The sequence below is a fragment of the Thamnophis sirtalis genome, unplaced genomic scaffold (genome assembly GCF_051295495.1).
Source record: "Thamnophis sirtalis isolate CommonGarterSnake01/CBP01778 unplaced genomic scaffold, rThaSir2_p1.2 scaffold_10, whole genome shotgun sequence".
In the NCBI taxonomy this organism is placed as follows: domain Eukaryota; kingdom Metazoa; phylum Chordata; class Lepidosauria; order Squamata; family Natricidae; genus Thamnophis; species Thamnophis sirtalis.
The window spans coordinates 24,456,364-24,481,128 of NW_028261390.1; the positions used below are offsets into that span (position 1 = coordinate 24,456,364).

A 24,765-nucleotide genomic window follows, 5' to 3' on the forward strand; every position below is an offset into this window, starting at 1 on the left:
AGAAGTATATCAACCGGTTACAACATGCTTTGGTGCTTCTCTTCCATTAACTCATATTAATTCAAATATCTTAACTCAAATGTTTACCATATTAGCATCATTATACCTCCAGTTTTAATTACCTATAGGTTATTTAAACATCCTTCCTCCTTAGCTATGCCAAAAAATTAATCCATAACACATGCTGACATTTCATTTGCTTACTTGTAAAATCCTCTATTAATATCAAATCCTCATATCCTATTTTAGCTGGACATTCATAATATTTAATCATATCATATATCACATCATTTTCCCAGTATTGATTAACATTTGATTATATGTATTTTATTTAGTTTTTATAATGGTGATAATTGTTGTAATTAATACTCTTTATGTATAATCCAAAAGTGTTTTCTCATATCCAATTATTATTTATCATATCGACTCCACATTATATACATTACTATCAATATCAATTATTATTCAGCTATATCTATTACAAAAAGAGCAATTAGATTTAGCTAGTTTTCAATTGTATTCTTCAATCTATCAACCAATTCCACATTATATACATTACCATCAATATCAATTATTATTCAGCTATATCTATTACAAGATAAAGTAATCAGATTTAGCTAGTTTTAAATTATATTCTCCATCTGTCAGCCTGTGTCCCTCCAATAGCAAGATTTCCTCAAACCAATTGCCATTCATTGGATAAATTTACCAAATGTTTTTATAAACCAATCCAAACAAAGATATCTTCGCACCTTTTGGCTCTGAATGTCAGTGATGAAATAATGATGTTGTCTCAGGCTTGTAAAACTTTTCAAGTTGACTTTAATTCTCAAGGGTGGAGTTTCCATTTCTTCTGCACTCTGTCTCTTTAAATGAATCTTCTTTATAGCTCCCCCCCTCCTTTCTTCCTCTGAGATAGCCCAGATGACATTTCTCACATTTTCCATTTGTATTTCAGGAACATTCAAACATTCAACGATCTCAGTTTTTCCTTCATATTTTGAAATCAGATGATCCAATTTTCTTTCCAACCTCTGATAAGAGTCAAAAAGCTCTCGACATGCGGAAAAAAGAATCTGGAGTGGGATCTTAGAAGTATTTTCCGACGCCATGATGTGTCGCAGTTAAAAATTATAAGTAAAAGCACGCTGGAAACTGTGCAATCTTATCTGATCGTAAACACAGCCAAATAATAAAAATGTCAGAGCGTGAAGAGCTAATTAGTAGGAAATTGACTTTACCATCCACTTAGAAAGAGTTAGTGGGGAGGGCTGCCAAAGAATTCCTTGAAGTATTTAAGAGATAGGGTAGCCACCAGCCATAAATCCATTAAAAAAAAATACCAATTCGCCGCTAGATTATTCTGTTCTTTGGTTTCAATTAGCTTAAGCTTTTAGTGCGGACAGTCTCTCTTGAATAATAAATCAGCTTACCAGATGACATCACTTCTGCCATTCTTAGGGGCAACCTGCAGTTTCAGTTAGCACGGAGCTAATCCAGAAAGGAATTGGCACGAGGGGTTAATACCCCCCCCCAGAGACTTTGCGAACGTCTCTGAGGTCACTGGGTCTCCCCTCACCTTTCACTGTCGTCTACGGGACAGCTAGAGTTCAAAGAACCCGTCCAAAAATCTTTCCGTATAGAGGAATTTCAGGTATAGCCTGAAACTCCATCTTCTCACTGCTAAGCCCCGCCTTCTTCTGTGAGTGGTGGCTCTTGATGCACTGACTCCAGCCTCAGTTCACTCCTTGTGAAAGCCCCCAACACTTTTGAATGGCCCTTTCCTGACAATCCTCTCCAGGCTGCGGTCATCCCTGCTGCTTGTGCACCTTTTTCTTCCACACTTTCCCCTTCCACATAACTTTCTATTTATGTGCTTTGATACAGCACTTTGGAAACATCCAACTTCTTTTGCAATTACCTTTTGAGGCTTTCCCTCCTCATGGAGGGTGTTAATGATGGTTTTCTGCACAACTGTCAGGTCAGCAGTCTTTCCCATGATTGTGATTCCTACTGAACCAGACTGAGAGACCATTTAAAGGCCCAGGAACCCTTTGCAGGTGTTATGGCTTAATTAGCTGATTAGAGTGGGATACTTTGAACCTAGAATATTGCACCTTTTCACAATATTCTAATTTTCTGAGATTGTGGATTTGGGGTTTTCATGAGCTGTAAGCCATAATTATCACAATTATGACAAATCACAGCTTGAACTATCTTGCTTTGCATGTAATGAGTCTATCTCATATATTAGTTTCACCTTTTAAGTTGCCTTACTGAAATAAATGAACTTTTGCACGATATTCTAATTTTTTGAGTTTCACCTGTAGATCATCATTTTGTTTGCAGTGTCCACAAAGATAACATAAAGTACAATTTGTATGTGTTTCCCCCCTCCCCCCCATTTATTTAACAGTGTAGTGGTTGGTTAATTTTAAGGCTTTATTGTTTTTCTGTTTTCCATCACTTGTTCTAGGTTATCCAGAATCAGTAAAAAATTTACTGGGCTTGCCTTTTGATAATTAGCACGTTTCATGCTAGAAAGCCTTTCATGTGATTTGAGACATGATCTTGTTTACAAGAAAGAAAGAAAGAAAAGAAAAGAAAAGAATGCAAGGCTTGTGTTCTGATAGCAAGTTTATCCAACAATGCTTACATGCCCTTTACTCTTCCTTGGCTGGCATCTTTTTTCCTACTTTAAGTTTTTTATTTATTTAGCACCATTTCGATGCCATCTCAGTCTTAAGAGTCTGGGCCTCTCTTTTGACATTCTTATTATCCTTTTTTATTGTTCCTTTCCACAATTTTTGTTACCATGGAACAAAATGTCTCTCTGCATTATTATATACTGCTGACTTCACATGGTCTCCTGGAAATTTACAGTTTAACCATAAACCAAGAATAAGTTACAGATATTCTTTGATTTGCAACCAATATTGGGACCAGAATTTCCATTGCTAAGCAAGGTAGTTTTTAGATGAGGCTGGCCCAATTTTATGCCCTTTTTGCCATAGTTAAATAAATTATGCAGTCATTAAGCAAATCTGGCTTACCCCATTTTCTTTGCTTGTCGCCAGCCAAATGGGAAGCTCACAAATGCAATCACATGACTTCAGGATGCTGCAGCTGTTTTAAATACATGATGATTACCAAGTGGATGAATTTCGATCATGCGAACATGCAGATGCTTGATGATCATAAGTGTTGGTTGCAAGTTACTTTTTTTGATGCCACTGTAACTTCGAATATTTGCCAAATGAATTGTTGTAAGTCAAGGACTACTTGTACAGTATACTATGCATAATAAAATAACAATAAACAACTATCTCAGCTGACCAGAATCCAGCCACATAAACATTAATTTAAATTGTCTATGGAGATTCCCAGTCATCCAGGTCATGGTTGGCCCAAAGGTGCTTTTTCAAGAGGCAACTGGACTTCCTTGTTTTCAAAGTTTCTGGGATGAGATGCAAAATGTCTTCAAAGAAAAACAAGAAAGTCCAGTTTAATTTAAATTATATATTAACATTTCTGAAAATCAGATCTGTTTTTTTCTTGCCAAAAACTGCCAGGGAAGTTCTAGCTATTCCACAGGAATGGAGCACAGACAGAAGCACATTGTCTTCTGAGCCTCTTTTCCTTTGCTTGCATGGAACTCAGGCCCTCAAGCATCCTAATTTGGAATGCATATGTCCCAAACTGATCCACCCACACTTCAGAAATAATTACATATTTTAAAAATATTTTTTATAATTTTCTATTACGTAGACAGATTGAGTATTTCTGAAGGAGACATGTTCTTAATGGTTCTTATTATTCTTTTCATTGCTAATAAATTATAGTTGGCATATAGAAATATATATAATATCTTTCCTAACAGAACTACCACTCCTAGCAGCAATTCCACACATGAGTGAGAACTATTACTAGATGTAATATATAGAAATACTTGTAATTTAATGCCAATTTCCTGAGCTGCATAAACTTATTAATTCCAGTGCTGTTGCTCCCTGACTGATGATGAATCATTTCTGAGAGTTCCCTATTGGAGGGAACCTAAAGAAAATATTTCATCGTTGCCACTAAAGATCGAATTTTGCTGCAAGATTTGTATTAGCAGTACAGTCAAATGATTCTTTGGCTCCAAGATAAAAGAACATGGTTTCTGTTTTTGTTGTTTTCAAAGGATGGGCTGACTCCACTGCATTGTGCTGCACGAAGTGGACATGACCAAGTTGTAGAGCTTCTCCTGGAACGAGGTGCCCCACTGCTTGCCAGGACCAAGGTGTGTTTATAGTTCAGACTAGTATTTTAAGGGAGTTTCTTTGCTATTGAAACCCATAGCAGTAAAATAAATAATAACTAGTAGAGGAATTGATAAGGGTGTAATCAAATATTTTAAAATTCATACATCTTTGCTCTCATATGTGTCATGTGGTTATTTATTTTCTCATTCACTTCTATTTCTGCACTGTTTCCATTGCTTTTTATGTAAAATGCATTCATAAACTTCTACAAGCAGAGTATGTGCAGAGAAAATTAAGAGATCAAAAAATCAGATGTACATTTAGGGAAAGCAGTATTAATATACTACAATAAACAATGGATTTGACACAAAGAACAAATGCAGGAATATCCATTTAGTTTCCAAAACAGAGTGAGGTTTTCCAAGTGAATAAGCAAAATCAAAAGTTTGTATATCTTGAAAACCAACTTTGAAATATAACTGGGCAATGCAATACATTATTGTAACTTGATGGATGAATCTGTTAATTTTATAGGCTGTTTTTCAAGACTTAAATTTAATTTTGTTGTGGGTGCATGCGCATGCATTTACAAGTTTTCACTGCGTAATGTTTTGCCTTGTTTGTTTCAGAATGGACTGTCTCCACTTCACATGGCTGCTCAGGGTGACCATGTGGAGTGTGTCAAACACCTACTGCAGCACAAAGCTCCTGTTGATGATGTTACACTGGATTACCTGACTTCCCTCCATGTTGCTGCACACTGTGGTCACTATCGTGTCACCAAGCTTCTGCTGGATAAGAGAGCAAATCCAAATGCCCGTGCTTTGGTAAACTTTTCATGGATTTCTGGTGGAGCATAAAGGGAACTGAGATACTGACTCCACACATTCAGTTCAGTGACTATATAAAGAAACAGGGGAGACTTGTTGGCCTTTTCAGTAGGACACTCTAAAACTCTGTCCCAAATCCATGTAGTTAATAAAGCAATTGAACATTAAAAGATATCTAATGGATATTGTGGCATGTGATAAGAATGTGAGGCAAACAGAATGGTCAGCGTACACGAGAAAGGGGAGCACAGAATTACAGTCAGAGACATTTTGAAACATTAAGTGTTTCATCACAGTCTACATTAAGATTATATTATATTCTTCACCATAAGCAGTGTGTTATAGTGAATGACATCAGCATAATGCAGCCTTCTTCATGGGTGATAAGAAGTTGTGTTGGTTTGGAAGTCCTTTATGGTAGTTTCTAGCCACTATATTTATGCTGCTTGCAAAACCTGAGTGTTGTAGTCCCAACGTTTTCTCCCATCGCTTGGGGAAGTTTGAGCTAATATACAGTATCTTTGGTAGATGGTCAGCAATATTTATTTGCTTAATAATTCTGATTTAATAAATACGTATATTTTATTACTTGAGTTCATAGCTTTTCCCCATAGCCTTTTTCTATTCAGAATATGAATACTAGAGTTTACTCATCTGTTTCAGAACAGGAGTTCTCCCAACTGCTCTATTTGAACCCATTCCATTTCAAGTTCCTCTCCTTTTCTTGTGTGCATTCATCTATCAACTTTACAAAATTGGACCACATTCATTCATTTAGATCTATCATCTTACATGGCCACCCGTCTCATATATATGGAACAATTAAAACAAACTAAAAAGAGACAAAATGTAAAAATGAATCAGTAGTATAAAAATAGCCACTTAGAACATCAATAATAGCCAATGTTTAAATCAGCGATGAACCATACTGTCATGGTTGCAGCCTAGATGGCAGAGCCAAGTTTTTAATATGTTGCAAAGTGCTAGTAGGGTTAAGGCAAGTGTCATATCGGGGAATAATATTCCAGAGGATGGGTGCCATACCTTTCCCCTTCTTGTAATTTCACAGTATACACAGTGTATGTATGTATGTATGTATGTATGTATGTATGTATGTATGTGCGCGCGCACACACACACACACACACACACACACACACACACACACACACACACACACACACACATATATATATATATATATATATATATATATATATATATATATATATATATATATATATAGTTTATTCAGTAATGTATCAAGATTTTTTTTTAGCAAAAGGAAGGAGATATTGACCAGATCACCACTTTAAGTTATATCAGTGTTACCTGCATCATTCCTACCTAATGATAAAGATATTCCTGATTAAGAAGATTTTGGCCAATATCCCACAAGATAACCAAAACACGTTTTACTCCAAGGCTATTCATGCAGTGCTATGGAAATTCACTTCTAGAGCAGGGCTGTTAAGCTCCTGGCCCATGGGCTGGATGTGTGACATGCTGGCCATGCCCATGCCTGGTTTAGCGAAGGGGAGAAAAGTCCCGATATGTCATGTGATGCTGCTGTGAGTTTGACACCCCTCTTCTAGAGATTGCCCTGCAAGTCAGTGTAGTATTGCCCACACCCACCAATTATGAAGAATATGTAGTTTATCTTGATATATCCGGGAAACTTGACCTTCTTAACTAATATGCCTCTATGTAATTGGTTGTACATGTCTACTGATTTCACAGCATCGTGAAATGTATAATGTATAAAGTCTTCCATGAATCTTTAGATGTGCTTAAACTTTGTTAAATCTTTGATGGAAAACTGTAGATCAGATGGGAAGGCAAGGAAATATCCAGCTAAACTGTTGCTAAGGAAAACACATGGATATATCCATGTAATAACCAAGTAACCAAAAATCTACTTCCACCTAAAGGAAACTTTTACTTTTTATGACATATGGATTCATTCATACACAATGTATGATTCATTTTTTAACCTTAAACACTTCTTGATTGGAAATACACTGTGTAATACTTTTAGGCAGAATTAACATTTCAAATTATTAGGGATTAAACAAGATACCATACAATAGACCAGAGCTTAACGTCAAACATAAGTGGCTTAAGTGTCAGTGGATAGGAGTAAAGGATGAGATTGCCTTTCAGCCACTGAACCAAAAAGAAAATGGAAACTTGAGAAAACAAGATTTTTTTTACTGTTTTTAAGCTCCTTAAATAGTATTTTCTTTTAGAATAAGAGCATCGATAGCTGAAATGAACTACAGTCCATGAAAGCTATTAACATAGTACATTTGTTAACTTTTAAGCTGCCCAAGTCTGTTTTTTGTTCTTGATAAAAGAAATAATGTATTCCTGCCTTCTGTGCATAAGTGCCCTTACTTAACCATGATAATGACCTAATCATGAAATGTGCAGTATAACATGCATATGACATATGTATGTTTTGCCTCTTCATATTATCAATACAGTATCACATAGAAGTATAAGGAATAGAGTTTGTGTTGTAATGTCAAAACACACCCATCCTTTCCTATGAATGCCCATACTTCTATATATTTCTATTTTGGACATTGTATAAGTCTCCCCATGAATTCAGATACAGTGTATTTGTTTTTCCATGACTTGCCTGTGTTATTGAAATAGTGCATTTTTTGTAGGACACAAATCACACTGTTTTTTAGCTTAGTCGATGCAGTTCTGGAATGTAATATATTGTGATTGTGTTCTATAGAATGTGCTTTTGGGTATCATGGATACAATTTAGGAATGACCTGAAATGGACTGTATTAGAACTGAGACAAGAAAGTGAACATTTCCTTTCTTTTCCATTTATTCTTATAGCTTAGAGATTGCCAAGCATTCCAACAAGTTAAAAAAAGACTTAAGATTTAATTTGTGCCAGCCCATATGCCAAGTATGTGAGCTAAAAGAAATCTATCTGTGACTATTTTTTCTTACTCCCAAATGGCTCTAAATTGTAAACAATGTCATTTCAGGAGCATCTTGGGAGTGGGAAAGATGGGCATTGGTGCTTTGTTCTAACTAGAATTAGAAACACCTACATTATTAAAAAGTATTAAAAAATTCAGGCAATAAGTAATTGGCAATACTGAAACAAATAGCATTTTTAAAAATTGAAGAAAGGGGATTTATTGCTTTCACTCTAGTGTGCATCCTCCAAGTTAGGAGAGAATCCACGATTTTCCACTTGATAATAAAAACTACAAATATCATAGGGATTAACTTAATTTCACATGATTTTCTATCCCAGCATATCACTCTGCAAAAGGACCATTAAAATACCAAAAAAGGATGTTGTGTCAATAATAGTAAATTCAAACCCCATCACAAAACTTGTATTTCCTGTACATAGTGTTGATTAAAGTGGTCTGTTTTTTAAAATATAGGCTGGCAGAGAAGTTTATGGATGTTGAGTTTTCTACTTGCCTTATCCTTTTGAGTTTTGAAGAGGCTTTTCTGTGACACATGATTCTTATGGAATATGGTCATATGGTCAGCCCTGGCTTTCTACAGAAAAGGGTGTTGGTAGGCTAGAGTTCTGTCCAATTTGGAACAAATGCTGCCCCTCAGTTGAGCTTCCTCCTATCCCACTCAGAATGTTCAAGAGCAATTCTGAACCTTTAGAAAGCTTCCTGGGAGTAGAGAGGCTGTAAGAGTAGATCATACTTATTTTGGTTTCTTGTTAAAACCAATAAATTACAAATTGACTGATACTTCCTATGGTTGTCATAAATGCCATTATTCAAGTCTCATACGATCTTTCAATAATTAGAGATCTCTTGCTATATTCTATTTCTTTGCAAAAAAAAGATAACATTTCAACATTGTCCCACAATGGTTCAAAATGCATAGATTTACAAAAAGACTTTTATACAAGATAAGGTCAAATTAACTACTGACGTAATCATTCCATTACAGTTAACATTATTAATTGACAGCCGTCTTATGTTGAGCCATAGAAAATGATGTCCTTCCTCCATACTCTAAGCAGCCTGGAAGCTACTTTAGTGCAGTGCAGACCTATATTGATGTCAGTGATTAAGAGTTTATATTATTTACACATGGTGGGTAATGCTACACTACTGTGGTCTCTGTCGCTACTATTATAGCAGAAAGAGTGAAGAATATCACACACGTTAAACTGCCAATCAGACATTTTGTCTGCTTAAAATGTCCATTCACAAATTCTCTTTTGGAGTCATTGCTGCAGCTGTTCCAGTAGTTCTGGAATTCCTGTTTTCTTAGTATGCCAGAATCTGACTTTTTTAAAAAAAGGGGATAGCCTATCTATTTGACAATGAAAGGTGCATGCTTTAACTAACATGACTGTTTTTTGCACAGAATGGTTTTACTCCACTGCACATTGCTTGCAAGAAAAATCGCATTAAAGTAATGGAACTGCTGGTGAAATATGGGGCTTCAATCCAAGCTATAACAGAGGTAGAGAAATTTCACAAAGAGCCATCTCTTATGGCCATCTCTTCTTTCTCTTCACACTCTCCTATTTATACATATATACTGTATATATATATAAATCCGGAAGAATTTAAAGGCATTTTGCAGAGGAGTAAAATTGCTATTGCTTTATTTCACAGTCGGGCCTGACTCCAATTCATGTGGCTGCATTTATGGGGCATTTGAACATAGTTCTCCTTCTACTGCAAAATGCGGCTTCTCCAGATGTCACTAACATTGTGAGTATGGCTTGGATTTTAATAATCCTAGAATAGAATAGCTGAGTGTGATGTGCCTTAACCAGAAGCTATGCTAGATATTAGTATTTTGTAAACTTTTTCTAACTAGCCTTCTTTCTGGGATACAATGAAAATGGAATATGGTCCTTTTTTCAGTCATCTGCTTGTCTTGTAAATACTTTTAAAACACACTTTTATTTCCGAAATCTCAAAGCAATGTCTAAGCAATAAATAATTTCAGGATCTTTTCGTTCTATCTACTCCTCAATCTTCCTATGTCTTCAGTCCTATGTCTGACTGCTATAATAGCAGAGTTATGCCAGGGGTGCCTGTATATGATAGAGCATGCTCAAAAGTTTCCAAAAGCTAGTAAATTTCCAATGATAAAAAGTATCCCAAGCTATCTGAGATTGAGTATAGACTAAAATCTAAATCTTGCACAATACTTACAAAATAGATTTATGTTCAGTAAATAAATATAAATAAAATTTCCCAGCCATTATATTCAAGCATAAACATTAACAATGACATCTTTTAAATTGCGTATTGTGTATTGTTTTGTTTGTCTTTTTATCCCTTATCTGTATCCCCTTCCCTGACTTGGATTGTGAGCCGCCCTGAGTCCCCTCGGGGGAAAAGGGCGGCATATAAGTGCAATAAATTCCAATTCCAATTCCAATCTATATTATTTACTATTTTTTCACTTTTAAATATATTTGTCAGATTGATGTCAGTATGTGGCATACGTAGATAAACTATGTTTGATTTTATAACCCAAGGATTGAGTCCAACTACTTCTTTTCTGTTTAGAAAACTCTTAATTTTCTAGCAATTTTCTGCTACCTAGGAATAGCAGAAACAGAAGGGGTAATTCTTGTTGCTATGGCTCCTCACATTTTCCTTCCAAATTAGGTCTGGCAGCATATAGGAAAAAGTTCTGTCAGAGGAAAATTGACATTAGATTTCTCTCTTGGGATTTTTATATGCTGTCATTAGAATAATAGTTTTAACTCACACTATGTGGAAAATAGATACTTGTGATACACAAGACTAACTCACATGAAATGAATTTAAAGGTTTTATTCAGATGGCTAGCAAATTTGTCCCATTCATTCTTCTTCAGCGTGGGGAAACTGCTTTACACATGGCGGCTCGTGCAGGACAAGTAGAAGTGGTGCGCTGTCTCTTGAGGAATGGTGCTTTGGTTGATGCACGAGCCAGGGTATGTATTTATGTATGTCATGCACATTTTTAAAAAATTAGAATAATTCTAGTAATCTAGTGTACTATGATGAACAGGTTTTATTTTTTTTCTAGCAATCTTCTATAGTGTGAAGAACTCAAAGATACATGGATAGATGTATGTATGTATGTATATATGGATGAATGGATGGATGGATAAGATTAGATAAGATGAATGGATGGATGGATAGATAGATAACTCCTTTCCTGTTTTGAGTTGTAGGAGGAACAGACACCATTGCATATTGCTTCTCGCTTGGGCAAAACAGAAATTGTGCAGCTACTTCTGCAACACATGGCACATCCAGATGCTGCAACAACCAATGGGTATACACCACTACACATTTCTGCCCGAGAAGGCCAAGTTGATGTAGCATCAGTTCTACTGGAGGCAGGTGCAGCACATTCTTTGGCTACCAAGGTAAATTCTCAAGTTTTGGTTGCTAATGTTCCAATATTAGCAAAGTAGCACCAACATTAGAATTTTATCAATAGATTGTTGTGGCTAGCTTGAGTAACTAGAAGCAACGATATTGAAATTATATTGCTCCATTGTAGTAACAATGTACACACACACACACACACACACACACACACACACACACACACACACACACACACTGATTTTCTACTTCTATGTTTTGCAGAAGGGATTCACACCACTACATGTGGCAGCAAAGTATGGAAGCCTTGATGTGGCAAAGCTCCTTTTGCAGCGTCGTGCATCTGCTGATTCAGCTGGGAAGGTAAGAATTAGCATTCCAGTTTAAATTACAAATAACCAAGACATTTTTGTTCTAAGTGTTAATTATCCTAATTTTGATGTTGCATTCAATATTATATAGCAAGTATGTCAGGGTTCCAAGTAACAACCCCGACAAAAGTTGATATTGAAATAAAAATATCATTTATATTGCTACACAAATACTATGCCTATTCTATTTTTGCAGAAGCTTTCCCACTATTATTTGCTACAGATACTGCTTATATCCTATTGTAAAGGGCAAATTTCAATGGATCTCAATGACTGACTTTTTTATAGGATTATCACATGAAGGCTTCCTTTTTAGATTGTTTAGGTTGTTTGCATGTCATAAAAAGGCCAGAACATTATAATTAGTACATATCAATGTTTCTACACATACTTCATAAGATCAACTAGATCTAGTATGGTGTAGTCTTACATGTTCATGCCAATTATTTTTAATGACATGCAGTGGGACAAGAAAAGGTAGAACAAAAAGAGGTATTATAAAGGGAAAGATGGAACAATCGATACATTTAGCAATAGACTGTTCTTTGCAATGTGTCACTTAGTGCCATTCTCAATGTCAGTATTCTGTTACCTCATTAGATAATACACATTTAATTTTCTAACTCAGTTGAAAAGGGAGGAGAAATGTGCTTTCTTCAGATTAACATGGAATTCCATAAACAATCATTCCGTGTTGGTTATCGTGCTCAGATAGGCGAGAAAAGGCACTTGATGCTTCAACATGAGCTTGCTTTCCTGCCCAATATAGCATTCTGAGCCTCCCAGTTTGGCTACCTTCTTCTCTATAAACACTTTGGGGACTTATTTGGCAGAGATTTAAATAACCTTGCAGCAATTCCCCCCCTCACATTCTTTCTGCTTCCCAGTTTGACCTCACCTGCAACTTCTTGGTAATTCTTTCAGCCACAATGCAACTGCTTGGAAATGAAACATTTCCCTGACAAATGATTAGCTTTTGCCGTTATTGTACAGCGAGTGGGATTAGGGGATCCCACAATTCTTTATTTTCTATAAATACGCTTGCATGTAATTGTACCATGAGTATATTTGTTAGTAATAATAATAAAACATTTCAATGATGACCAGAAACCCATAGGTAAAATGAAAGTGTTTTATTTTACTTTTTGCTATGAAGTATTTGAAGATTGCAATTTGTTAATAAAAGTATATGGTTAGGATTGCAGTACATCAGGGCTGTATAAAATACTTTGAGTTGGAAACTGCTGTCCTAATCATAGTGAAGGACATCTTTTGATAATATTCTGACCTCTCTGGAAAAGTCTTTTTTGCTAAGTGTCCCACACTAAGTGCTCTGAGCTCAAAACAGGTCTGATTTAAGCAGAGGATACTTTTATGGTAGTTGGGAAAGTGTCAGAAAGCTTTCAATAAGGACAAAACATCTGGTATGAATCAAAATAGGGTATTTCAAGCTTGAAACATTTTAAATCCAAACTATTTTGTGCTCTGCTACACATTATATTATTGCAGAAAATTTAATGAATTTGAAATGGCTTATTTTTTTTAAAGCAGTATTATTTTATCTAATATTGATGTAATACTATTTTTTAAATTATTTTTGTTATTGATTTAAATAACATGTCTAATACGAAATAATTCACTTTGAATTAAACATGCTGTGGGGTTTTTTTCTGATCAATTGCTTATTTAATTTATACTGTTGTTTTCTAATTAATGTTAGTATAAACAAAGCTAACCACCACTTAATGCCTTAACATAAACCACCCTTTCCAGAATGGTCTCACTCCCCTCCATGTTGCTGCTCACTATGACAATCAGAAAGTGGCACTACTATTATTAGAGAAAGGGTCTTCTCCTCATGCTACTGCCAAGGTGAGATTTACCATTTTATTGTAAATTTGTTCTGGTTGTTCTAAAACAGTGTTTTTCAAACTTGGCAACTTTAAGATGTGTGGTCTGCAGAAGTTTGTATGTTGGGGAAGTTTCAAAAATACTTCTAAAATCAACAAACTAGAACCTTGCAGACTAGTAGAATCATAACTATCTTCCATCTTAATTGCCGCATATCCAATATGTCTGGAAGGAATCTATTTAAGGAAGGCAACTATGAATGATGTTAGAGTATTGAGTATAGACTATAGAGTATTGTTTCCACTAAGTTGACCTTGTCTGATCATGGAAGGCTTGGTCAATACCAGCACAGAAGAATACGAAGAAATACTAGTACGGTAGGCTAGCTGGAGAAGTAAAAAATCTTTCTGGAAAAAATGCAATAGTAAGCCACTCCATATTATTTCTAGAAAATGTCTGGATATGTCCAACATGTCAAATTATTCTTAAAGAAGACTTTATGTTCACCTTTAGTTCTATACAAGTTATATGAATTCTAATCAAGAATAATACGTTTAAGGGAAAGCATTTAACTATCCTCAATAAAGATTATGTGTTCTATAATTAAAATTGGACATTTGAAAGATCAGTGTCAACATACGCCTTACCTGGATTGCAACTGCGATTTCATGCAAGAAACTATGGCTAATATTATTATTTATGTGAAAGCTACAGAAAATAATGGCTATTCTCTGTGGCGCAGTGGTTAGAATGCAGTACTGCAGGGCTAACTCACTGCTCACTCCAGGAGTTCAATCCTGACCGGCTCAAGGTTGACTCAGCCTTCCATCCTTCCGAGGTTAGTAAAATGAGGACACAGATTGTTGAGGGCAAATATGCTGACACTGTAAAGCGCTTAGAGAGGGCTGTAAAGCACTGTGAAGTGATATATAAGTCTAAGTGCTATTATGAAAGAAAAGGAAATTAAAAGCTATATTAATATAAGGCAATTGGTTTTAGAATGGGTATACTCCTCTACACATTGCTGCTAAGAAGAATCAGATGCAGATAGCCACAACCCTGCTAAATTATGGAGCAGAGACCAACATTTTGACCAAACAAGGAGTGACTCCACTTCACTTGGCCTCTCAAGAAGGTCATTCTGACATGGTGAATTTACTTCTGGAGAAGGGAGCCAATATTCATGTGGCCACAAAGGTAATGCCCTCCTTCTATTAAGAATGAATTTTTGAACTGGGATTTTGAAAATGATGTAAATGTTCAACAAATCAGTACAAAATATTAAGTAATATTAGAGAATTAAAAACAGGAAAATGTGTAAAAATATATTTGGCTAATATCTTATCTAAAATCACAAAATCCATATTAGTGGGATTTGATTTTTTTAAATCTATTTAAATAGGAGATAATATCAATAGTAGATAATATATTCATAGAGGTTTCTGTGGGTCTGCTTAAGTGTTAATTGGAAATTGCAGTTAAATCTTTTAGATCATTTTGCAGTTTCCATGCTGAAGTAGAGAGAGCACAAAATTTTACCCCAATTTTATTCACTTGTAGAGTATTTCATTTTTTTCTGCCTTTCTTCTCTAGCATATGTATGAGGCCACTATCCCTGGTATTCAATTCTTTTATAATACCGTTTTATTTCCTCCCTCCCTCTCTTGTCTTGTTCATAGCTATAACCTTTGTATTCTCCAATATATAACAAGAATTGAAAGACACTATGAATGAGTTGACAGTCTGAATATTTCATGATAGTTGTTAGAAAGAAATTATTTGAATATTGAATTTCATTAGGCTAACTCTGAGATGACATATTTAGGAATATCATCCTACATTACAGTCTTTGCTAGGTGTGAGTTCCATGAGGCAATGTGGTCCCAGTTTGTGATATTCAGGGGGATATCTTTAATTATTACAGTGTAAAAAATTCTTTATATTCATTTGTATTACTAAAATACTTATGTTGTTAATTTTCAGAGCGGACTGACATCTTTACATTTAGCAGCTCAAGAAGATAAAGTAAATGTAGCTGATATGCTGATAAAGCATGGAGCAAACAAAGATGCTCAGACTAAGGTATAACAAATAGTAACTTCCAAGACAATAAAATAACTTTCCAATGCCTTGTCACATTCTCTACTTACGCTTTTGGGGGGTCCTTTTCATTTAGCTGGGTTACACTCCACTAATTGTGGCTTGTCACTATGGAAACATCAAGATGGTGAACTTCCTTCTGAAGCAAGGAGCTAATGTCAATGCTAAGACAAAGGTAAATGTATATTGTTTCCTTCCATTCTCATTTACAAACAACCACAATATTAATTTATATTTAAGAAATTTATATATTTGCAAGAAATTTGCAATATATGAAAGAAGAAGTCAATGTTTCAGTACAGTGTTCTATGAATAATGCAACATTAATAATGTATTTGACTATGTACCGATAATAATGCATAGCCAATCATTAGCATTGTGGCCATGGAATTCTGTAACTTTGGACTTCTCTAAATGACAGTGCTAATGAATTTCATTAGCATCAGTCTGAGGAAAGCTATTCTAAAAATATTCAATTAAAAATAAAAGTTATGAATGATAATCCAAATGGCACAGTGTTATACTTATTTTAAATTAATAAGTGTAAAGGGGTAGTGCATCCTGTAACGTCTACTTTCATATTTATTTATTAATTAAGATTATATGATGCCGATCTCACCTTGGGGTGATTCTAGGTAGCTTACAACCCATACAAACAACAAGATAAAGCATTAAAGTAATAAATACTAATACTTAAATTGAATTAAAAATACGGCAAGGTGCATAGAGGAGAAGGCAAAGTCTTATTTCAGTCCACTAACCACCTGAAGTATGGACCAGGGTCCCAGGCCAATTAGGGCTTCAGGCCAATTGTCCAAGGGAGGTCTTCAGCTCTTTCAGAAGACCAGAAAGAAGAGTGCAGATCTCATCATGGGGGCATAATGTTCCAGAGGGCAGGATCCATGGCAGAAAAGGCTTTTATCCTGCACCCTGCCAGTTGAAATTCCTTGACTGATGGGGTCCACAGAATGCCTCTTCTGTGGGTGGGACAACATGGGTGAGATAGTTCCTCAGATAATACATATTAATGACAGAAAAAGATCTAGGCATCATAGTGCAGAAGGAAGTAAACAGCACTGTGAAAAAGGCATATGTTATGTATGATCCCTAGGAAAAGAACGAATCATAAAAATCCAAATATAATGCCATTATACAAATCTACAACAATCTGGCTGTAAAGTACTAGGTACAGATCTGGCTGCTACACTTTGAAAAAAATTATAACATAACTGGGGAAAGTGCCGAAAGGACCAGCCAAAATGATCAGAGCCCTTGAACATTTTCTGTATGAAAAAAAGGATTAGAATGTTTGAGTTGGGGGGGGGGGAAGTAGGGGGGAGAGTGACTGTGGTGTATGGAATTCTGAATGTATAGAGAAAGTCACCACAGAAAATATTTGCTTCTTCTCTAAAAATCAGGACCATCTAAAAACCTGATTTGAAGGTGATTTGAAATGGACAAAAAAAGGCCTTTTCACATAGTACTAGCAATCCCCAACCTTTCCAGCTTAGCACACCAGCAGTGGTAGTGGTGGCAGGAGGAAGGAGATGGTTTTGTACATGGGCTCACTACATACACGAATGGAGCTTCGCATGCTTGCCCACTACTTGTATGGCTCGGTTCCTTATGGGCCGCGAACTAGTCCCAGTTCCCAGACCAGGAGTTGTGGACCACTAACATAGTGCATAAGCAATTTGTACTGTACTATAAAGTATAGTAATGGCCATTGACCTGGATGGCTTGAAAGGAGATAGTATACTTGAAAAGTATTGTTCTTAACTGAGGGTTACTTCTGGGTTGGGAATAGCATGCGTTCAAATATCACCTCAAGGGAGAATAACAATAGAAAAGGTGTTTGCCTCCATATTGAATTTATAAGTACCTCAGGGTTATCATTGTGAGAAATAAAATGCTGGACTGTAGAGCTGCTACTATGGAAATATGTGTTTAATTCTTAATTTTCCATACCAGTATTATATGCTGAACCCTTAAAAGAAAAGCCTGCTTGAAAAGATTTATAAAAAATGGGGAAAACAACTGTATGACTGTAAAAGAAAAGTATCATAAATAAATATAAGTAATTTAATTAGTTTTAACTAATTTAAATTTTAAATGTGCAAGAATCATAAAATTTCAATTTCTTGTTATATATGATTAATATTATTCTACCTCTGTATTATGTAAAACTGGTTGCTTCTGGAGTTCAGAAGCAGTCCAGGAGGGAATACTTGGCTATATGCGTAAGAAAATTAGAATTAAAAATACTGGTTTTTTGAGTTTAATTTGCTCCAAAGAATGTGCGACCACCAAATTATCATTGCTCACTTCCCCATTTGCTCATTTTAATCTTTTTCAATATTACTTAGAATAAATTCAATGATGTTATTATAGTGAGAATTTAACAGGGATATTGTTGGAAGGCTTAAGACTAAACTGCTGTGAAAATTTCAGGGTTGTAGGTAAGCAGAATATGTGTAACATGGAGCAAAACATATAAATGCTTACTTTAGTTTTCCTATCTCTCTTCTCCCACTCCAAATAAAACACCAGCAGTTATATAGTCCCAAATAAAAGAGATACTGTTTATAATTTTGCAGAACACCAACACAATCAAATTTCATGGTAACCTAGGGTCTTTTTTATTTTATTTTCTTTGACCCATTGATTGCTTTTTTAAAACTTTAATTATGAAAAATTAATAGGGATTTGATAGGTGTTAAATATGTGAAAAAATTGGTTATTGATGTTTGTTGTCTGATGAAAACAGCCGGCATCACTGTGATTAATACTTCTGTGAAATCAGGGGAATATTAAAATAACTGTATTTTAAGATTTTTGTCCCCTTTATATTCTTAAACATGATAACTACCGCTAATTTCAGAATGGATACACTCCTCTGCACCAAGCTGCTCAGCAAGGTCACACTCACATCATCAATGTTCTTCTTCAACATGGGGCCAAGCCAAATGCAATCACTGCGGTAAGATTTTAGAGTATTTACTCATATACTTGCAATGATTTGTTTTACATTTTGAACTCCAACATGTCTTAGAAAGTAAATTAGATTAGTCAGCTAGAACCCGATGGATGGATGTGACTACTTGGAGAACTTATAGCAAGACACACAAGTCAACTAAAATATATTATAATTATTAATTTAATAAGACAAATGGTATGTATTGTACGCATGAAGTCTTTAAACTATAGAATGGATATCATTGCACATACAATAAATGCATGTCATCATAGTTTATGATTAAACATGCAGCTGCTGAAAAACATAACATGATGCAATGGTAATAGTGAAACAAGAACTTTATCACATGAGCCATGGTGGCACAATGGTTAGAATACAGCACTGCAGGCTGACTCTGCCCACAACCAGGAGTTCAATCCTGATTGACTGAAGGTTGACTCATCCTTCCATCCTTCCAAGGTTGTTAAAAATGAGGACCCAAATTGTTGGGGATGATATGCTGACTTTGTAAACTGCTAAGAGAGCGCTGTAAAGCTCTATGGAGCAGAATGTAAGTCTAAGTGCTATTGTTATTGCTACAGACATATTTTTGTCACTCATTCTCCTGTAGCAGAGCCAAATTTGATTGGTTTCTTTTACCTGATCATTCTATAAACATTGATTAAATATATTTTTAATTCATAGATAATTAATTACAGGAATTCAGATTGGTTAGATAATATTGTGATACTAGTATTTTTACTATTTCTTCCCTTAATTAACAATGAGGAAACAGGGCACGATGCTGAAGCAATAATACAGATAGGAAACAGTAGTTATCACTTCTATAATAAGTTACTATATTGGCAACTAAAACAAAGTTAGTTCTTTTTTCCCCTAAAGTTAAAAAAAACACTTTAGAGTCTGAATATTGTGTATTTGGTTTTTATTTAAAATAAGAGAATGTATATAAACACGTTTAAAATATACTGATTTTCCCCCTCTTTTGCTGGGTGTGCATCAGCAGCATCTTGTACATATCTGATCTAATATTTCTGAGTTGGAACCTCTTAAATTCCTGCTATATCTGGGTTCTATTAATACTATTATCAAAATAATTGCCAATTAAAAGCTTATTGTCAAAATTATACAAGAACACATGTAGCAAATAAAAAATATCTAATGAGGTGCAGAAAGCTTTGGGTTAAATTATTAAAAAGTGTGCACTTTAAAAAAATACAGTATCACAGACAGATGTTCTGAGTTTATGTTTCCATGGCAATTGCTGCTATAGTTTGAGCAAAGTTGCAAAGGGTTTTTCCATAGTGAATGACTTACTTTGGATGGAAATGTTGGTTCATGTACTTCTGGGTGTGACCTCATTGGTTTATATCACAGTATTCCTTTTCCTTCTTTCCTCCTCCAGAATGGCAATACTGCCTTAGCAATTGCTAAGCGTCTGGGATACATCTCAGTAGTAGATACATTAAAGGTTGTAACAGAGGAAGTAATCACCACTACAACTGTGAGTACAGCAGATGTTTTTCCAACTATTTTATTCTGGTTTTGTTTATTTGAGGTATCTTTTAAAAGAGATAAATTAATTATGTCCATTGTAATTCAGTACTTATCAGCATATCCATACAGAGAAGTGTTAAGCATATTCATAAATGTACTAAAACATAGCTCACTGTGATATTTGAATTTTATGCCTTTTCTACAGATCTACAAACATTTTCAGTTAAATTTCATATCAATTGTGCATTGCTTTTAATATTTACTTATTTGGGTTGTCTTTCAATATCTGTTCTTTCTGATATTGGGAAGGGTTCCTGTGGTCAGCCAGTATAGGAACCTGTACTTTCTGTATCCCTGATTATAGAAAGATTTTCATGCTGTAAAGAAGTGAACAAATGTTTTGTAACCAGGAAAGTAATACAGATTCAGTTAAATCGTACTGTATTAAGTGCTTCATTTATTGCTTACTTTGAATATTTTATTTATTAATTAAGAAGAGGCAATTCTATATTGCCCTTAAAGTTTTGATTCTATCTCCCACATTACATTTAGTTATTGTAGCTAGTTAGTAAGGGTATTTTCACATTTACATCAAATATGAAAGTGAGTTTGGATTTATTATATATCAAGCTTAGAAATAATAGTCTCTTTGGTACAAACAAGGAATTTGAGGCAGAAGTGGATGGGTTAAAAACAGAAATGTTCTTCATCTTATAATTGTTAGTATTTTAAAATATTGAAATTATTTGGTACTCTACTCATCAAGCTTATACAATGGAGCACACTGCAAAAAATTTACCAAAATTAATCTAGTCCTTTTAATAGTAGATGCAAACATGATTCATGTGCTTGGTAGTGACAAGACTGTTGATATTTATAGAGAAGCAAAAAAAATATAAAGGAGGAACAATTTTAAGTAGAACAGACTAAAATTATGTTAGGGGCTAGGTATTTAAATGGAGGAACATTTTTATAAATATATTTATAATGTTTATATTTATATATACTTGCTCTGTAACTTAAAAAAAAGAAATTGCAAACAATTCTTAAAATGAAATCCAAAGAGTTGCTGTTTAGGAAAAGAATTTACTGTTGACATGAAAATGTCATATTTGAACAAGTTTACTGCCAACTTGAATACCTTTATGGCATGGCTTTATGCATAGGCAGATGAGTATCTGAAAATCAGGAATCTCATCAATTAATACTTTTATAAAAAAAAAGAGTGAAATTTAAACACGGTCTTCCTTTCTGTAATCATGTAGACCAGTGGTTCTCAACTTCCCAATGCCGCGACCCTTTAATACAGTTCCTCATGTTGTGGTGACCCCCAACCATAAAATTGGTGTCCTAAAACCATCGAAAATATGTATTTTCTGGTGGTCTTAGGCAACCCCTGTGAAAGGGTCGTTCGACCCCCAAAGGGGTCCCGATTCATAGGTTGAGAACCACTGATGTAGACAAACATAGAGAGAAACAAATGATTTTTCTTTTTTCTCATTACAGACTGTCACCGAAAAGCACAAGCTCAACGTACCTGAGACTATGACTGAAATTTTGGATGTTTCTGATGAGGAAGGTGAGTTCTTTATGAATATTGGTTTGTTAATGCATGTATTAATAAAATGTATTTATTGCTTTCATCATGGGTAGTAAGTTAAAGTACCTCTATCTTACTGAAAATATAAATATGAATTGAAAAATGTACCAAACTTACTAAACTATATATTTTCAGCTGTAGACATGTTTCTGATTAAGTAATATATCTGTGACATTTTGAATAGGCTGGGCGAAAGTAGCAGCACCCATAGTGACAATAATTGGCTTTAAAGTGATAGGCACAAGTAGGCAAACATAACTCTGCCACGTTTCTGTATTTACAAAAGGTTTTGTTGTCATTTTGAAGCCAATTGCTATTGTTTCAGATGTCCCTGGGCTATGGCATGCAGAATTGGGAAAGGAAGACAATACTGATTCAGAATTACTAACAGTTATCAATTATAGCGAAATCAGTTATCCCAATGCCATTTTCCTTAGTGTAAACTACCTGCAAGCATAGACACGTTGTTCCTTAATGTGTTCTCCAAATGGATCATATAGCCTATGTACAACATGATTTTCAAATGAAGCATATTGCAGACCATCCTCATTTAGCAACTGTCTCATACGTGACTTTTTGAAATTATGAAGGTAATGACAGTGTAACTTTGTGAACAATACCTGGGTTGAAGACTTTCACAGTGTCTGTTTTTCGGTCATGTTTTCACTGTTACAGTCAGTATTGTATCACAGTTTTGTCCTGTTCCTGGTGTGTTGCCTCATCCTGCTCCTGAGCTGCTTTTCTCAGGAGTGAAAGTGAAAGTGTGGCACATCCCTCAATGTGCTAACTGCAAATAACAAACTCACTTCAGTGACCTTAATTGGTTGGCCAGAAACTTCTGCTTGCAGCTGCTGCCTAAAACTGACAAGATTGGACAGTTTCACACTGAAGGTTTTTGATTGCTGAAATAAAATCATAAGTATAGTGTGGAGAAGTAATTTCATTTAACAATTGCTTTGAGTGATGACTGAGTCACTGGAAGCAATTGTGGTCACTAAACGAGGATTACCTATAATGTAACTTTGTTCCTTATACATTCCTTTGTAAACAATTTCCCCTAAAATCGATGTATGTATTATGCAGCTTTAAAACATTCTGATTATGACCATTCCACTGACGAGGAAGCCTTTAGTGATGCAGGTACTGTGGAAGCAACTGTTGGAGAACAAAGAAAATACTTTAATCTAGCTTAAATGATTTCCTTGTTTAAAAATACATTTGAGAACCTAACACTTAGATATTAAATTTGATTGTGCATCTGTGCATGTTTATGGTTTGTCCCACCCTCTATTCTCCAAATGGAGAAAAATAGCTTAAAAATTACTAATATGAATTTGAGTTATCATTTTGAGAATGTGCCAATCTTACAATGTTAATTAGAACTTTAATAAACCTATAATTTCATGTTATTAATTTAAAACAAAATGAGGCACCATCACATTTCTTATATATCAGTATTTTCCAAACAGTTTTGGTATTAAAGCAGGTAAAACTGTTCACATTATTGAGATTTTCAGAAAAATAGTTCAAAAATTCTAGAGTTATGATATGCAAAATATTAGAATATGCAATGCATTTATTTAATGTAGACAATTCCTAAATTTTTTGCTTTTCAAAAAATCCACATGGACATTTGTAGGCTGTGGCCTTTCATAGCCTTACATCTCATCATGAAGTAAAAGCAGATGTTTGTGCTTTTATTTTCCTAGCTTCCTGATGTGCTTTAAGAGTTATACGTGACTAACAAGATATGATGTTCATCTGCAATTACTTAACTCCTAATTCTTTGAGTTTAGCCAGACAACATGACTCTTTAAAGCAGCAGGGTAATATTTTTCAAAACTTTGAGCTGAATGGTAACTATGGATACAGAATTTATATGAAGAACAACACTATAAAATGAGTGAAAGTAGATACCCAAATCCAGAGCTACTACTTTCTGTAATGTTTCCAATATAGAAATCTCTTCACTGTCTTTAAGATAATGCCCTACTTAATTAAAAGTTATTTGATGGGCAAGAAGATAACATGCTTATCACATCAAACCAGGAATATTAATGAGTTGTCAGTGAGATTATTTTAATTTCCCAGAAAATGCATGTAGTATGGATCTGTTACACTGCTAGGATATACGAAAATATCTCTAGAACCCAGGCTATTTCTCTATGGGAGAGGCCACAGTGCAGTTATACACATGGTGCTCTTCATAATTTCAGGATCAGTATCTGACCTTTGAATTTAAATAATTAGATAGCAAGTCATAGGAAAGACTGTTGCCTGTGAGCTTGGAAAACCACTATTAAAACAGATAATACAAAGCCAATTATGGGTTTATTATTGTGGCATTTATTACACTATTTTTAGCTGTTAGCTGCCCAGAGTTCTCACAATGATATGGATAGCCATAATTGAAATCAACCTATCAATAAACAAACAAGCAAACACTGATCTATATGGACTTACAGTATATATAGACTGAATTATTTTTTCTTAGAATCAGTCTACATTTCTGATATACATTTTCTTTACCTAGAATGTTCATATCTGCCCATTCTGCATTCCTACATTATTCTTGAAATCCGTATACCGTACTTATCAATAAGAAACTGTTGTTTCTCACCTTCAAGTTCTACTTAGAATTGATATTAATGTTTACATAAAATAATATAAAACAAACATTGATTGACAAATATAAAAAAAGACTTAAATAGTTCAGTTAGTGGTTGTAACTAATAAAACAACCTGGAGGCTGTGCGGATCTGGATGGGGAGGAACAGGCTCAGACTCAGTCCCTCCAAGACTGAGTGGCTGTGGTTTCCGACATCCCGATTTGTGCATCTTGTTCCATCTTTGATGATAGGGGGAGAAATTTTAGCCCCCTCAGAGAGGGCCCACAATCTGGGCGTCCTCCTTGATACGTGGCTTAGTTTAGAAC

General features: G+C 34.9%; 1 protein-coding gene across 33 annotated transcripts in view; it reads left to right on the forward strand.

Annotated features, from left to right (window-relative positions):
- Positions 1 to 24,765, forward strand: part of ANK2 (ankyrin 2) — a 297,111-nt gene that overhangs the window by 208,429 nt on the left and 63,917 nt on the right. For 15 of the 33 annotated variants that reach the window (XM_087724233.1, XM_087724230.1, XM_087724226.1 and 12 more), the window contains exons 10-24: positions 4,187 to 4,285; positions 4,877 to 5,074; positions 9,457 to 9,555; positions 9,711 to 9,809; positions 10,933 to 11,031; positions 11,275 to 11,472; positions 11,699 to 11,797; positions 13,579 to 13,677; positions 14,656 to 14,853; positions 15,640 to 15,738; positions 15,833 to 15,931; positions 18,638 to 18,736; positions 20,139 to 20,237; positions 21,737 to 21,809; positions 22,914 to 22,970. In XM_087724233.1, the coding sequence (XP_087580359.1) occupies positions 4,187 to 4,285; positions 4,877 to 5,074; positions 9,457 to 9,555; positions 9,711 to 9,809; positions 10,933 to 11,031; positions 11,275 to 11,472; positions 11,699 to 11,797; positions 13,579 to 13,677; positions 14,656 to 14,853; positions 15,640 to 15,738; positions 15,833 to 15,931; positions 18,638 to 18,736; positions 20,139 to 20,237; positions 21,737 to 21,809; positions 22,914 to 22,970 (1,714 nt within the window). The remainder of the gene's footprint in view (positions 1 to 4,186; positions 4,286 to 4,876; positions 5,075 to 9,456; positions 9,556 to 9,710; positions 9,810 to 10,932; positions 11,032 to 11,274; positions 11,473 to 11,698; positions 11,798 to 13,578; positions 13,678 to 14,655; positions 14,854 to 15,639; positions 15,739 to 15,832; positions 15,932 to 18,637; positions 18,737 to 20,138; positions 20,238 to 21,736; positions 21,810 to 22,913; positions 22,971 to 24,765) is intronic. The other 18 variants (XM_087724241.1, XM_087724244.1, XM_087724255.1 and 15 more) reach the window with 6 other exon arrangements.